General features: G+C 36.6%; 1 protein-coding gene across 39 annotated transcripts in view; it reads left to right on the top strand.

Annotated features, from left to right (window-relative positions):
- Positions 1–17,958, top strand: part of ADGRL2 (adhesion G protein-coupled receptor L2) — an 869,983-nt gene that overhangs the window by 836,992 nt on the left and 15,033 nt on the right. For all 39 annotated transcript variants that reach the window (XM_044001737.1, XM_044001738.1, XM_044001736.1 and 36 more), the window contains one exon: positions 724–790. In XM_044001737.1, coding sequence (XP_043857672.1) covers positions 724–790 — 67 coding nt within the window. The remainder of the gene's footprint in view (positions 1–723; positions 791–17,958) is intronic.

The following is a 17,958-nucleotide window of genomic DNA, read 5'->3' as shown; positions in this document are numbered from 1 at the left end:
TATAGAAAGATGCTAAGGACTACAAGGGAGCTGCTTGATTTTGCAGATGATGAAAGACAAACAAAAGCAGTTCAGTGGAGAGGCGGCAGCAGTATTGGGGAGCGGGAAGTAAAATTGGCTCTGCCTCTTTGCCTCAGATACCGTGAGTGTGTAGTGCTTTGCTTTCCCTTCGGTCCCCTTCCCTTCCCAATTGAGTCATTTTATTTATGTCATACTGTTTTGCAACAGAACATGACATCTGAACATTTTCTGTCTGTTCTGTTCCATGGGGATAAGCACTTTACTTGAGATAGATAAAGATAAAAGGCAAATTTTAAAGATTACACAGGAAAGTTGAGAAATATCGAATGGGTTTTTGATGTTGAAGTTCATAGCTCCTTCATATGCCTGAAATCTTCAAGTGGACCAAGGGCTTTCTTTTGTGGTTCCTGTTGTTCTGTTTTCCCAAATAATGGGGAAATTTATTCTTGCATTATCATACAAGAAGGGAATCAGCCTTAACAGAAACACAGCAAGTATTTAAAATACTCCTCACTCAATAAAATGCTTTGTTAGGCAGGAAACAAAGACCGCATTTTTGTGATCATCTTTGCTTACTCTGTATTTACTTACAAAGTCATGTCCAGAAATAGTGTGTGGAGTTTCAAAATAACATTTTTCTTGTTTGAAATATTTGAGGGGCCAGGGATACACTGTGTAACTCTTGTTCTCTCTTTCTCTCAGTTGCTGGCTTCATGTAGATAATTCTTTCATCTGGAGCTTCATTGGGCCTGTTACCTTTATTATTATGGTAAGGATACTTTTTTCATCCACCTCCTTTCCCCTCAACCCTTCCCTCCTTCTCACTATAGTAACAAATGCTTTCTGTGCAAATGTTCTTTATATTGAATCATTAATTCATTATCATTCACCGTTTTAACCATTTTTAATTTTGTGTATCTGTGGCTTAATACTGTATACTTTTAAAAACAAATGCATTCTCAGTTGTATTCCACATATTCAAAAAACTCCTAAATTTCCCTGTCTGAGAAATATTCTCCTTGTGTATACTTCCATCCTTTTTTTCTAACTCTGCCTTAGTACTAGAAGAATATGCTAATCTAATTTTAATTTATCTGTGTGTGTGTACACATCCACATGCATATAGATATATGCACACACACACACACACACACACACACACACACACACACACACACACACACATATATATATATGCTATCAGGGCCATTTGAGTCAATACGGAAGTGAACAGGGGTGGCTAGGTGGCGCAGTGGATAAAGCACCGGCCCTGGAGTCAGGAGGACCTGAGTTCAAATCCAGCCTCAGACACTTGACACTTACTAGCTGTGTGACCCTGGGCAAGTCACTTGACCCCTCCATTGCCCCTCAAAAAAAAAAACAACCAATATGGAAGTGAACAGACCAAGTGCATACTTTAATTTGAAAATGCTTCTTCTCTAGCCCTCCGTACTTTGCCTTGAGAAAATGTTCACAGATCTCTGGAACTCTTACTGCTGCACCAAGAGGGCAGACTGTTTGAGAAAAAAGGCCAAATATCAAATTTGTGTTTACCATTTATGTTGGAGCTTTTAAATTCAGGTGGTTCTTCTAGATGACCATCTTTACCGTGCATAAGGAAAAGAAAGAAAAGGGTGAAAGGTTCTCAGTAAAATACTTATTAGACAAAAAATACACATTCTGCATAAAGAATAATTTCAGATTTCATTAGCAAAAATTTTTGCTTTCCACATTTTTAGCGGGGTGAAGAGGAAGGATAATATTTATATTGGGGAGAAATAGGAGTTTTTAGCTAATTTTATAGGTATTATATATAGAATCATATGAAGTTAAAGTTATTTCATACTTTTAAGACTGTATATTTTTATATCCCTTATCTAACTTTGGCTAATAAGGGAACTTTTTTTTTAACTTCCTCCTTTTATTCAGTCCATATTCAGAAATAGAGACAAAATTGGCGAAGGCATAGAAAGAAACGATCTCAATTTGTATATTTGAATTTTAGATTTCATTTCTGTTTGGCATTGTGCAGATTCAGTCTATACTTAGTGATATAAAAAGAAATTAAAATTATTTTAAATATTTTAAATTTAGGGAAGGGAGTATGTTGGGGATTGTGAGTGACGTAGAAATGAAATATATCAAGAAAATCATTTATTTTAATGCTGGGGGGTATTGACTGCATGGTGTCCAAGGTACTAAACCTGTGATCCCTGTTTTAAAGAGGAGGAAACTGAAGCTCAGGGAGGTTAAATTATTTGCTCAGTCAAACAGTTAGTTAAATGTCATGGAAGAATTCTTGATTAAAAACAAACTAGGGGCAGCTAGGTGGCGCAGTGGATAAAGCACCAGCCCTGGATTCAGGAGGACCTGATTTCAGATCCGGCCTCAGACACTTGACACTTACTAGCTGTGTGACCCTGGGCAAGTCACTTAACTCTCATTGCCCCACAAAATACAAAAAGAAACAAAAACAAAAAACAAACTACGAGTTAACTTTAATCAGTTATCAAACTATATGAATATCTAATTCTCTAACAAGAGGAAACAGAATACTATGTAAGATATATCTCAGAAAGTCGTTTCTCTGGGCCAAGTTTTAAACCGTATTTTTCTTCAACAGCATAACAGCATTAAAGTTAGGTCTTTTCTGAAATTAATTTAATTTGGTATACTTTTTTCAAAATGCCCTGGAGTGGATTTGCCACTAATATCACATGTGCCCTTGGGAAGTTACTTCGTGCCTCTGACCCTCCATTTTCTCATCTGTAAAAAGAGGAAGTTATATACTCCATCACCTAGGAAGTTTAATGATACCATAATTCTACAATAAAATGAAAATAATCTCAGGCAAAAAAAAAAAAGGGTTTGAAGTCATGAATGTTTTAATTAAGATATATTGACATAGAGGAATAGAACAAATAAAATGTAACATCAAAACTGACTTCATTTAATTAGTGTGTATCCTTATGAAATCATAGAATTGAAAACTGAAAGGGACCTTAGCTACTATTCTAGTCCAGTCTATACCAGAAAAAGAATCTACATGACAACAAAGAAGTATTGTTGTCAAGATATATATATATATTATACATATATAATTGTAAGCTAAAGAATTACATACCATAACATGAGCTTAACCAAACATATGTATGGCTCTGAATATATACTTACATAATATTTACATGTTGTTTTGTTTTGCACAAAGAAGAGACAGTTTAGGTTTTGGTTACACAACTGTTAGCAGTTTGAGGGACATTTGAAAAAACATGTGGGATTTTCAAAGTTTTCCAATTAGTGGTATACTTCACATCAGAGGTATTAAACCAGCTTCTAGCCAGTGGACAGCATTCCTCAATGGAGTCAGAACCATATTAAAATGTAACTGGAAAATGTTTAACAAAATAAATAAAAATCCATTAGAATAGAGATAATATTAATAATCGCATGTTCTAAGTCAATTTGCTCTTATAGGGATCCATATGTATGACTTAGTGAATCCTTTCCCTTTGAGTCTGACACTACTTTATAGGCTTTATGGGATTTTGTGTAAAACAAGATGTAAGCCGAGGACTGCTCTACAATGAAGGCAAACCCACCCAAAGACTTTTTTTTTCCTTTTGCTTCTAATATGATGCAGTGACATATGTAAAACCATTTCCTTTTTGGTTTTTTTTTACATGTCCTTAAACATTCATAGAAAAAGAAAATTTAGAATAAAACAAAGACATCTGGTTGTGCAGAAGTCCTGTTTCTCACTACTCTTCCCCCACCCACCCCCAAAACACCATTCAAAGCTATTAAACACATAATTTCCGTGTGATCTGGAGCTCTAGGCACTTAACTTATGAGCCTCAGTTTCCTCATCTGTAAAATGACATGGTTGGCCTAAATGATTTCTAAAGTTCCTTCCAGCCCTAAATTGGCGATAGTCTCTTCCCCAAAATTGAATTAATAAAATGTCTAATACAAAAAAAGATTACATTGAGTTAACAAACATTATCTCTTCACATAATGTGTTGCAATTTATGTGTGGGTGTCCCTAACAAAAAATATTTGCTTTTAGAATGCTGAAAAAAATTTGCTTTGGAGAGAATGGCCCTTGGGCATTGCTAAGGGCATTTATGTTGACACCTAAACGAGTCAGAGTAAGAATAAAGGTGAAGGACATTTAATCATGTTGCCCATGTTCAGTTAGAGTCCACTGTTATTTATTGGCCATGTCATTATTACCCTCTAGCAAATCATTTTGACTGAGATGTGAAAGGCCTTTGGGAGCCGTATTACCAACTCCCCCCCCCCAAAAAAAAAAAAGTAACAGCATGTAGCAATCATAGTATACTTCTTAGGAGTAATTCTTCTCCTGCAATTGGTTTGCCCTCTAATCATCCCAAAACAGAGAGAAACAGTGTTGTAAATAGTGTCGTGAGTATAACTGACAAGGACCTCTGTTTGTAGAGTAGCATCTTCATCATTGGTGGAACACACAAAAAATAGTTTAGCAGCAGTAACCTGTAACCAATACCTTATTTGTTTTGGTGCCACTGTTGTTTGGCGTGACCCATCTCTTGCTCCTATAACAGGTGATTACACTATTAGAAAATAGCATCTTGAACTTTCCTCTTCTCTGAGCTTAACCCATTCTCCTTAGTCATGTTAAAATCAGCATATGCTTTTAGATCACAAGGAGGCTGTGAAGGAATGGAAGCTCTGAAGAAGACAAACCTTCCGGCTTTTGCATTTCTATAGTATGATATGCCTATGGGCACCCAGGGTTATTATATCTATGAGAAAAGAGCATGTAAGTAATGAGCAATGGGAAACCATTAGTATGCCTGAAATGGTTTAATGAAAGCTTGGATCATGACACGTCAGGAGCTGTTCTTATCATTTGGACAGCTCCATCTGCATCTTTAATAATTAATTCAGTTCAGTAAGAGTTCAGCTCGCACACTCATTTAGAAGTCTTCTTCAGAGAACCCCTCTCTGGCTGCCAGTCCCAGGGAGAAATCGGCTTCTGCATGGCTACCAGCAAAGATCTGCAGATCCAAGCACAGTTTGAGAGCTTCATTTGCCAGGTAGCAAAAGCTCGAGGGAGGACAAAAAGGGTCAGAGCATGTGCGGTTCAGTGAGGTTACTTCAGAGGGGTGTTTCTGTTCTTCTGTCTTATCATATCCATGTCAGCACTGCAGGCTGGGCATGGTGAATTTTAAGCTGCTAAGCTCAGGCATACGTGATTCAATTGAGCAGGCTGATGGCTAGAAAACAAACAGGGCTTTCCTATAATCTCTGGTCAGAAGAGACCCTAGTCTTTGACTCTTTGTAGCCCTCTGTTCATGCACGCTTACAGTGGGTAAGAAAAGGTAGAGCCAGCCAGTCAGTCAGTGGGGAAGCTTGATCCTTATGGAGAGTTCTCATAAATTATGCTGGCAGAGGTTATTTCAACAATAATTTATGAAATTACAGGATTTCCTGAGGTTGCTGAGAGGTTCTTTTCATTAAAATAGGGGGAAATATTTCTTCCTCCTGACTTTCTCTCACTTATGTCCATGTAGTTCCATTCAGATAAGTGAGCAATCCAGTTTTCAAATGTTTGCACATTGATAGAATATGTGTACCTGTGGACAGTTGAAGTCTAGCCATGATTATGGTGAAGATTAGCTCACAAATCTCCAAAGTTAACAAAGTAGGTAGCTGAAAAAATAAAATACTCGATATGTGGGATCACTGGCTAAAGAATAAGGTCCTGCCAGGAATGAGATTGGATGTGGAGGGAGTCGGACAAGCACACCCCAAACATCACCTACAATGAGTAGAAGATGCTGCTTGAGACAAAAGGGATAATTAACTCTGAGGAGGGGAGGGCTATATTTTGGACCCTAATCCACTGAAATGTATACTTCTAATTTACCAGAACATTTATTTCCCCAAGAACATGCATATGTAGCATACACTAGCCTGAAAATGCACATATATTTTTGTAGGATTTGCATGTGTATGTGTATGTTCTTTTACTGAAATGCTGGCTTTTAAGAAATGAGATCACAAGTTACAAATGACTCGAAACAGCACTGACTTAAGTAGTTTTTGTTTTGCTTGCTAAGGAAGCAGGGAAATTTTCAGGTCATATTGATTTGTTTCAAATTTTCCTTTCTACTCTTCTCCCTATCCCTAACCTCCAATAGTACAAACAAATTAAAACCAGGTCACAAATGAGGATCACCTATAGTAGCCAGATGGCTTTGGAGTTAAAAAGACCTCGGATCATTCTCTGACACATACTATATGTGTGACCCTTGCCGAGTCACTTAAACTCTTAGTGAAATCTGAATAGGTATAGAGTATTTCTAGATTAGCAGCTTTCTGTACTTATGAAAAAACAGGTCTGACTGTTCCCTTCACACCTATATACCCTAAAGAAAAAAGAGAGGTCAGCATACTAATTCATTACAAAACAAAATGCTGTTCTGTTATTCATCATTACCTACTTAATCTATAAACACAAAAGGTAGAAAATTGGGGCCTAGAAATGTTTTTAAATTGTTACTTGTGGTTTTAACAGTTTAGCTACCCTTCCCTTTAATGGAAACTGTACATCTGATACATTCTGTTCCTCTACTCCCTTCCCCTTTTCCTCTCAGTTTGAGGGAACAATTCATTTTAGCTCTTTGATGTCTCTCTCAGATAGGGAGGGAATTGGAGCAGGATGAAGAATGTTAACCTTTGATAATTCCTGATAGAAAGTTGTTGACCTCTTGTACTTCTATATTCTAAAAACAACAACAATGACAATAAAACCACCTCTTATACAATGTTGGTCTTGATGTATCTCCCAAATTCTGTATCTGTTCTATCTTTCCCACAATTCTGTTCTCTGCACCCTTAGGTTGGCACATTTGATTTTTATTAGATATATACCTTTGTATTCTTGGGAGTCAGCCTGTAAAAAGAGTCAGAAGACAGTCATTGAAATAAGAGGGGAAAAGGAATAGTCTAAAGGGGTTGAATTCTTAAAAGTTTTTGTCATGGACACCATTGGCAGTCTGATGAAACCTATCCATCCTTTCTGAAAATAATGGGTTTTTTTGAGTAGTTGATAGTTGAAGTGAATGTTCAATTTGTCATATATTAAGTGAATGTTTAATAGTCAGATATTAATGAAAATATAATTTTTCCCTATCTAAATTTATGGACCTCACTGAAATCTCTCCATGTACCCTTGCATGTTTGGACTCCCGAGTTAAGAATCCCTGGTCTAATGGAAAGAGAGCCAGTAATGCCTGTGACCTTTGTTTGTTTTTAAACTCCAGACTTTGGAAATAACAAACATCTAAAGTTTGATACCAATTATTTTTTCTAACAGCATTTTCTTAGCATTTTTGAAGTACTAGTGACAGAGGTATAGAACAAGGAAAAATAAAATTAGCGAGGCTGTAGGAGGAAGTAAAGAGTAGAATTAAAAAAATAGGTAAAACAAACTAGATGACCTGTCCAACTCTAATTTTGCTTACTGTTTCTCTGCCAAGGAGAATAGGCTTTTGGCTAGAAAGGACAGAACCAGAGTGGATAATAAGGGACTGTTGTCTAAGAATCTCTAGGAGTAAGAGAGCACCTAACTATAGTTGAAGAGTTGAGCTCCCAGATGAGCTTCACCATTGGTGACTGAAAGAATTGGTAGAGGTGACTTGACAAGCCACTGTCAGCAGTAATTGACTCCATCTTGATAATCACAACCAATGATTTCTGGAGAAGGACAAATGCTGCCTTGATTTTCAGACAGGGAAAGAGAGGAGTCTGAATCTTGAAGCCAGTCTAACCTTGACTTAAGTTCCTGGCAGAATTCTCTAGTGTATTACAAAGGTGAAGGTTAGTAAATATTAAGAAAGGAAAGTGATGATCAGAAAGAACTTTACATGATGTTTTCTAAGACCACATCATGCTAGACTAATAATGAACCATAATCGCTAGCTTCAAGGTTTATAGAGCACCTTCATGTATATTATTTTCTTTGATCCTTAAAACCGCCCCATGAAATAGAGGCTGCTATTATCACTGTTTTACAGATGAGAAAGCTGAGGTTAAGCGCTTAAGTGACATGCCTCAGGTCACAAGGCTAGTATCAGAGATGAGATTTGAACTCAGTTCTTCCTAACTACAAGTCCAGCATTTTTTTTTTTTACTAGAATGGGGGATACTGTTCATATAGTTTACCTGTATTTTGGCAAAGCATCTTCCAAGCTTCCATGTTATGATTGAATGGCCAGACTCAAAAAAGTAGTCATTGGTTTATGATCATTTGGAAGGAAGTTTCCAGTGGATTGGCCCCAGGATCTGTGATGGGCTCTGGGATGCTTAATATTTTTATCAACATCAGATAAAGGCAAATGATAGATAGCATGCTTATCAAATCTGCAAACGATACCAAGCTGTGAAGGGTAACTAACCTATCTGAGGATGATTGGGATAAAAAAAAAAAAAACAGTCTGCAGCCTGGCTCTTTGTGCAGAATTCGAGTCCAGTCTTAAGACAGTGTAATGTCATAGAGATCCAGTCTTGGAAACAAGAAGACCTTCATGATGCATGTTGACTGTGTCACCCTAGGCAAGTCACTGAACCCCTTCAGAGCCCTGGGAAACTCTCTTATTTTGCAGAGTAGACGCAGGTCTGCATTGCATTTGCTTCTGCGAAGTTCTCTATACTAATGAAATGACAAGTCTAGTATGCCTGTGGTCTTAAATTGGATTAAGAATCATGTCACCAGAGCAAAAGAGAGGAGGTATGGCCAGAAATGAGTTTGTCTTAAGAATGATCTTGGCTGTCACAGGGAATTGAAAGCTCAATATGGGTCAGCAATATGTTGTGGAAGCCAAAAAGGCCAGTACAGTTTTTGGCTGAATTCAGAAACGAATGGTTTCCAGGATTAGGGAGGCAGTACTCTATCTGTAGTCTAACAATTTGGGGAATCCTGTGTTCAGTCATGTGTATGACAACACTGATAAGATGTTAAGTGGGACTGGGAGTCAGAGACAGTGAGTTCAAATTCAGCTGTGTCACGATGTGACCTTAGGAAGTTACTTAATCTGTCTACCTTTAGTTAGTTCCCTCAACCATTAAAATGATATGGCTAGGTGGTAAGACGTGTGAGGTTCATTTTACCTCTAAATCTCTATTATTCTGTGATTACAAGAAGGTTGGTTAAGAGCCTTGAATTTTTGGTGAGGATCTAACAAAGAAACTAAGGAGGATTAACTGGAAAAAAGATCTCACTAGGCCATGATTGCTGTTTTGTAGACTTCTTCTATGGAAAAGGAATTAGATTTGTTCACTTTGACCCAAAGAACTAAGACCATTGACTAGAAATTCAAAAGAGATGGGTTTAGGCTTAATGTAAAGGAAAAAAAATTCTAACACTTCTGTCCAAAAGTAGTTTGGGCTGCCTTGGTATTTTATTTTATTATTTATTATTATTATATTATTTATTTTAGCTATTGTTATTTTATCTATTATTTATTATTATTTAGTTATCATTTAGTCTTTTTGTTTTTTCTTTGCCTTTTTTTGGGAGGGGTGTGAGTGACTGGCAAGAAAAAATTTTTGGTTGTTTACAGATGACCTGGAAAAAGTCATATTCTTTGAATATTTGAACTACGAATCTAGTCCATTCATTTCTGGATTTTCAAAGCAGCTATTTCACAGTAATGTAGAGAAATTGTGTCATGGTTTTTTGTCATAATTACTCTCTCTCAATATTGTGTTTTTCCGTGTTTAAAAACATCTACTTTTTTCTTTCAATAAATTTTTATTGACATCTTTTATTAACTATCACAACATTTCTCAGTTTATTCCTCAATATTTGTCTCTCAGCTCAACAACCCTTATATAAGACTGTAAAAAAAAAGAGGGAAAGACAGTTCAGCAAAGCCAGACATTTATAAAGTACCTACTATGTGTTGGGCAACATGCTAAGCATACAGAGAGAAGCAAAAGATATTCCCTGTGTTCAAGGATCTCAAGACTTAGCTAACACCTTAACTTTTGCAAGAATCCTTTCCTAACCTCCCCTTAATGCTCATGCCTTCCCTCTGTTGGTTATATCCATTTTATTCTATTTGGATCATTTGTGTGTGCGTGCATGTGTGTATACACATTTTTTTTTTTGCATGTTGACTCCCCATTCAAAATGTGAGCTCACTGAGTAGAAACTGTCTTTTTGCCTTTCTTTGTATCCCTAGCAGTTAGCACAGTGTCTGGCACATAGTAGGTGATTAATACAATTTCCTGACTGTCTGACCAAAGATTCATCCTGATCTCTAAGAAAAATTCCTCATTTTAATCATTAGAATTTTCCTTAAATTAAATGTTACTGTCAGAGATAGTCAGTTTGTCATTCAGATCAACTCTTTAAACACTGCATATATGTTCATTTCTTTTTTCCTTTGTATGTCAGATTGTCTCATTTTTCACATCTTTTCAAATTATAGGTATATTCTTCTGTCTTTGCTTGTCCTATAAAGACAAGAATGATGCACAATGCCTTGCCTGATTGGGCTTCACAAAATGGCATTATTATTGTCAAATGTTGTACTCACTCCACCTTCAAGAACCATAAAACCATTGGAGTTTGAGTTATAATCAATCTTAGTGATCGTTTAGTTACATTCCATCTTTATGTAATAGACAATGAAAATTTAGGCTTTTTTTAAACCAAACTTTATTTTAAACTACAAATATTTCATTGTATCTCCTTAAAAGAATTAACCCTGTTTCCAGAAGTGTATCATATTTCCAATTGATAGAAAATGCACTAGAGAGTATTTTACCATTGGGTTCACCAAATTATCATATCATCTCAACAAATGAGTCATTCAAATTTAAGCTCTTCGAAGGCAGTCTGGCTTTTTTTTCCCCTTTTGTCTCTGTCTTGCTAGCACCAAGCACAGTGCCCTTCACATAGTAGGTGTATAATAAATGTAGTTGTGTTGTGTATCCATAGTATAGTATAATATAGTATAGTATAAATGCTGACTGGGTAGGACAGACATAGAGTATTCAGATCATTAAATGGCAAGAAAACATTTTCATCCACCTAGAAGGAATCCAGGGTAAAATATCATTCCACTCTGTACAGTGCTGCAGGGAATATATAGCAGGGAACAATTGAGGAACCTGAAAAGGAGCAGAAGGCAAGAAACGACCCAGCATTGTATTTCAACTTAGCTTCCTGAGTGTAACATATATGGAATGCTAGGTCATCCTGCCAGTTGGCAAACCGGGCAGCAGTCATAGATGAAGTGACCTTTTCTTTTCTTTTTTTTTTTTTTTAAGTGAAGCAATTGGGGTTAAGTGACTTGCCCAAGGTCACACAGCTAGTAAGTGTTATGTGTCTGAGGCTGTATTTGAACTCAGGTCCTCCTGACTCCAGGGCCGGTGCTCTATCCACTGCGCCACCTAGCCGCCCCTGAAGTGACCTTTTCTAAAAGAGTATCTATTTCTTTAGGTCAGAAGCTACAAAATCCAGCAGCAATTCCTGCAAACCAAAGGAGTTAGATCTCTGGGTGCATGCATACATTTTGCTTATTTTCTGTCCCATTCCAAGGCACCTATAGTCTTTAACTCCTGCCCATTCTTCCATTAAGCTTTACTCAATCTTTCCTTAAGGGTGGGTATGCACCAAATTTTGTCATATTTGCTATTCAGAAGTAATGCTGATAATGATAAGGGTTTCTCTTTAAATGGTGCTCTGAAGTTTGCAGCGCCTTGATATAGGGATTATGGACTGGACATTTGAGTTCATTGGCATGGGAACTCCTAGTACAGATTGGGACCTTCTGTGAAACCTGCAGTCTTAAAGTGTTGCTTTTAAGCACTAAGAGGTCAACACGGATTTGTTCAGGCTACGCCATCCAGTATATGTCAGAGGTAGAACTTGAACCCAAGACTTCCTGGCTTGGAGGCCAGTTCTCTACACAATTCACAGAGCAGCTTCCTGCATTTAGTTCTCACAACAATGCTGGGAGGTCGGTGCTGTTAAGATCCCTATTTTACAGATGAGGAGACTGAGGTTGAGAAATAAGTGACTTGCCCAAGGGCACACCGTTACTAAGTTTCTGAGGCAGGATTTGAACTCTGGTCTTCCTCATCTCAGATCCATTGTTCTCCCTTTGAATATAAAATACTACCAGTCTGATTCTTCTTTTTGTACAGCTCTATTTCCAGTCTTTTTTTCCCCCTTTAGCCTCCTTTAAAAAGGTGTTCCTGGATGTTCTGTCCTTGTCTCTCTTCCTCCTTTTCCCTCTCCCTTAACATTTTATTCAGTCTCATGGCTTTAGCAATCATCCATAAAATGGTTATTGTCAAAAGAACACCTTGTAATCCTTTAAATGCTGTATAAATGTTATTGTTTGCATTTTGATTCTCAGGTCTAATCTGAAGGCATCCCCTGAGCTCTGTCCTCATTAGTATTTTAAACTGTCCATGAAATATCTCCTTTTTGGGTGTTCTGCCAGGACCTCACTTGAGCATGTCAGCAGGATAGCCTTTTCTCTTCTCCCATAATCCTATCCTTATTCCAACCTCCTTATTTCTGCAATTGATCATACTATTTAACCTAGTCTCCCAGGTATGAAACCTTGGTGTTATCTCTCACTGTACTGTTGCTTCTCACATCTAATTAAGACAGGTGTTAGCCATGATAGTCAACAAGAGCCTAGACAAAGGGACCACTGAGATCCATTCCAGCTTTAAAATTCTGTGATTCCTTGATATCTCTAAAATCTTTTCTATCTGTCATTGCCTTTCTTTTCCCAGTGCCTCCTTCCAATATTGGAATTACTTGCTTGGTCCAATTCAATAGCCTTCTAAGAGATTGTCTCACCTTCTCTTTCTTCCATCTCCATCCCACTTTCTGTTGCATTGCCAGACCAATTTTTCAGTAGAGACAGAACTAGTCTTGTCATGCCATGCCTTTAGTTCTCTGTCAACTCTAAAGTGCCCGTTAAGTAAAATTCTCTCTCCTTTGATGGACTTTCAAAGCCTTCAACAATATAGCAACACCTTATCTTCATAGCCTTTTCTCATATGACTCCTTTCTAGCAAGGTGATGTAGTGACTTGAACGATGGGCTTGGAATCAGGAAAACTTGGGTTCTAATCCTTCCTTGAAAACCTAACCCCTCTCTTGTCCCCATTTTTCTCATCTTTAAAATGGGAAAAATAATAGCACCTACTTCACAGGCTTGTTGCGACAATCAAATGAGATAACATCTATATAAAGCACTTGGTGAATCTTAGGGAATTCTATAAATGCTAGCTATTATTATTAACCCACTTCCTTGCCTTTACATTCCCTTTCTCCCTTCTTGAAATCACCACCCACCTTCTTTTTTCCCATTTTGAATTCATACCTGCCCTTTAAAACCTGATGCAAATGCTATCTCAGTGAAGCCATACACAGTTCCTTTTTTGGTAAAGACCTTCCCATATTATCATTACTTGTAATAATAGTTATCTTAAAGCACCTAATGGTTTGCAAAGACTTCTGTGTATGTTTACACAAGAATGATTTGTGTTACATTTATCTATGTATAACTCTCTACCCTATTAGATTATAAGCTCCATGAAGGAAAAGACTGTGTTCATTAACACAATTATTACGAAGCCTGGAACCTTTGTAATACTTTTTGTGGCTCCTTTCTTTTGTCCAGTGCCTCCGTGGGCTCGACCATACTATTTACGTAATGACTTTTTAACTCAAAATGAGTAAACATTGCTTTTTACCTACAACTATAAAGAAAAATTCACTTCTCAATGCCTCATATTTATATTTCAAGTCCCACCTTTATGTTAATCATATTTATTGGATTACTTAGCTAAAATTAACTAAAGTCAGCTTATATCTCTGTTAATTTTTGATTTACCACTTTAATTTTTGCTTGCCTGAGAAAATCCTGGCCTACAGTTCTAAATGTCCTGTGAACATATCAGATAATGCACATCTCAGCTCTCTAAGTTTTAATGTGGTTTTATCTACTTGAAATCATATCCATTGTGGGCAGAATCTCCTCTTCCACTGAGACATACACATTAATATGTGTAGATACAGATGTAGATAAATATATCAAACTCTGCCCAAGACTTGTTTCATAAGTTTAATATGGCTCCTTTTTCTTTGTAACCTCCTCTTCATCACTCTCCACTAGCTATGGGCTTTCCACAATACTCAGATTATGTTTTTCTGTTAATAAGAGCTAGTTTAGGAATTTTTTGCCTCCTTCATGTCATTAAGACCAAAAGGGGCAAAGGTCAGACAAATGAGAGAAAGCACTCTTTATAGAGAGGACAATAATGTTTCAGTCATCCAATGGAGACATTAAAGACACCCTCAGACATCTTGATTTTTTTTTGATAGTGGAAAGAGTACTGGTTCTAGTTAAAGTCAAAAGATTCAGCTTCAAACCCCACTTCTGGTTCTTAATACCTGTAAGCAAATCACTTCTCCTCCCTGTACCTCTTTTTCCTCAGCCTTAAGATGAGGAGGTTAAATTAGAGGAACTTGAGGCAGCTAGGTGGTGCAGTGGATAGAGCACTGGCCCTGGAGTCAGGAGGACCTGAGTTCAAATGCAGCCTCAGACACTTAACACTTACTAGCTGTGTGACCCTGGGCAAGTCACTTAACCCCAATTCCCTCACAACAAAAAAAAAAAAAAAGAAGAAGAAAAAAAGAAATAAAAATTAGAGAAACTCATGAAGTTCTTCCCATCTTTAAGTTTGTAAATCTTTATAGGGAAATCCCTTATTTATGCCTTCTTGCTTCTATAAAACTTATTTTCCAAACTTGGAATAACCTTAGCTCCTTCAGTCAGTTTGACTTTCACCAGATATTTATCAAGCACTTATTAATATATAGAAGGGCTACTCATGAGGCCGAAGGGAAACCCTGTTCACTTTTCTTGACCTGTTTGTAGGAACCTACTTGAGCTCCAGTGTTGTTTGCAATCCCATGTAGTTAGACTTCAGTTCCTTATTTCCATTTCCTAGAGCTGATTTTACTTCATTTTTTAAATAACTTCTCCTTTATCTGTGAGGAATTTAGAGGGAGAGGATTAGGAAAACCTGAGTTTAAATCTTGCCTAAGATGTTCACTAGCTTTGTGACCTCTGGCAGGGAAGCCCCTTAAATGTTTTCTGCCTCAGTTTCCTAATCTGAAAAATGAGGATAATAACACCTCCTTCCTAGGGTTGTCAAGAGGATTAAATTAGATAATTTATAAAGCTCTTTGCAAACCTTAGACCAATATATAAATGCTAACCGTTAACAAGAATAATAATTTTCCTTAAGTCATTTTTATGTGTTTTTGTATTGATGTCCACTTTCTCTCTAACAGCTATACATTTCCTAGGCTGCCTGATATCTAAAACATTTTAAGACAGAAATGTAGCCTTCTGTTTTCTGTAAGATAAAAACCAATTTATCATGCCACTGATGCAAAGTAATTTTCATATATTTATGGCTTAGAAATCTTTTGAATAGTAACACTTCAGTTAATAGACACCATGGTGAACCCACATGTTGCCAGAAAACCCTGGGAGAAGCACTCAGGACGTTTCTGTGCCCAGAGGCCGCCTGTCTGAACCCTTCAGACCAAATTAGAAAATCTTGGAACATCTTGACATATGTTCACTGTAGTTATCAAAGTCTACAAAGCCAGAAATATGGATAAAACAATATCCTTATTATCTAAGGCTAGGGTTATCCCTCTCCTGAGAACTTACTTACTAAGTCATCTTCTTAGTTACTTCTATCTCATTCTTGATCATGATGGTTAATTTAAGGTATTAGTATAATACCATAAGGCACAAGTCTTAAATCCCTATTTTGCCTTATGTGACTATAAGGAAATTTTAAATTAAAAAAAAAATCACAACTGTGACTCAGGTTACATTTGGGGATAGGATGCTAGAAGTATAATCTCTCAGTTGTTAAAATCTCAGAAATTGCATTCGTTCACTTTTTTTAACCTCTCTTGGTATAACTCACTGGGGATAGCTTTCTGAGAAGGAGCTCAGAGGAATAAATATTTTAACAAAGCTTCCTTCAGAATAATCCAGTAATAAGGTTGCTGATTTTTTTTTTCATTTTTTGGCACCGATAAATATCTAAGGAATTAATTTAACAAAAAAAACACTTTATTTAAGAACCTCTTTTGTCTTCAAGTAATTAACAGTGGATGGAATGCTGTCTGCAGACATATGCAAACTATTCCCATTAACCTCATTTTCTTTCTTCAGAGGGAGTTCTCTATCTAGGGGCAGGACTGTGGCACAGTCATTAGAATGCTGGGGGGCAGGGAAGAATCACAGAGAGAGAGAGCTTTTGCAGTATAACTTTTACCCTATTCCAGAATTAATCATTGGACCTGTAGAATTTAGAGTACTCACTTTATCTCAGTTTACTTAATCCCAAAATGTTTGTAGTATAAGCTTTTTTAATGCCACTTTTTGTGAAGATTATTTGTCCAAATGTTATTAACATTTGTAAATAATTATCTGTAACTTGATGTATAATTTGGCTAATCATTTCAAAACCATTTGTAAATGTCCAATTGAGTATAAATATGTGTTCATATTCAATTCAATATATGTGTGTATATGTATATATAGCATATGTTTAACATAATTGTGGAGTTTTCTTTATACATGTGCAATTGTAATGGATGGATATGACCCTTGGAGCCAAGAAGATACGGGTTCAGATCCAGCCTCTGACACATAATAGCTATGTAACTTTAAGCAAATCACTCAACTTTAACAATACCACAACCAACTCTGAGATTATAAATTAAAGAAGTTACTGATCTTCACTGGTGGAATGCATTTCATTTCCATAATGGTAGCTCACAGGACCCAAGTTCTCAAATTTCACCCTTTCCAGCCCTCCAGTCATGCATTCCTCTGTGTGTGTGTGTGTGTGTGTGTGTGTGTGTGTGTGTGTGAATTATGTTCAGAATTTTAGTGGAAAGCTTGGGAATTGAAATCTTCTTTTCTGTCATAGAAGGAATCATTTATCAATTGAAAATATCTTTTTGGTCTCCTTTACCAATTTTTTGTAGGGCCTGAAAAGTCCCTCAACTTCTCTTTTTTCGTTATAAAATGGTGAATAATATTTGCATAACCCATCTTGCATGGTTATTCTTAGCATAATGCCCAGCATAAATTCAAGTGCTTATTAAGGTCTACAAAGGACTGTCCAAAAAAGGGAAGTAAGATATGCCCTTACTTCCCTGTCCAGACTCCCTCTTTGCACCTCATCTACCTTTAAGAATCCCTGCCTCCATTCAGAGCTCAGTTCAAGTGCCATTTCCTACTTTGAAATCTTGCCTGACCTTTCCAGCAACTAGCTTCACCCATCCTAACTAATTACTTCATGTGTCTTTGGTGTATAGTTTGTATTACATCTGTACATGTAAATATAATTGAATGTAAGCTTCTTTGGGGCAAGGACCAATTCACTTTTTCTTTGAATCGCCTAACATAATACTTGTAGGTACTTAATAAACTAAATTGCTACATTGACTTGAATTATTCTTAGTGTTCTTATTTGATAAACTTTTATTTTTCTTGGTGTTTAGAATAATGTTCTGACCAAATATGGGGTTGGTGGCTTAATGAATATTTGTTGAATTGAAATGATATGATATAAAGTTATGTTATGTTACATTATATATTATTATATTACATCTATATAAATGTATGTATGCTGGGCTACATGACCATCTTGCCTATACAATATATGTGTGTTTTCATATACATACGCATGTATATAATTTGCATTTGTGTATCTCATTATATACACACATATGTATGTGTGTGTGTGTATATATATATATATATATATATATATATATAAAATGGACCATTCCACTTAGGCTAGGATAATAAGC

Source organism: Dromiciops gliroides, chromosome 4 (genome assembly GCF_019393635.1).
Source record: "Dromiciops gliroides isolate mDroGli1 chromosome 4, mDroGli1.pri, whole genome shotgun sequence".
Lineage (NCBI taxonomy): Eukaryota > Metazoa > Chordata > Mammalia > Microbiotheria > Microbiotheriidae > Dromiciops > Dromiciops gliroides.
The sequence above is the reverse complement of the archived record's forward strand: the minus strand, read 5'-3'. Positions and strand labels throughout refer to the sequence as shown.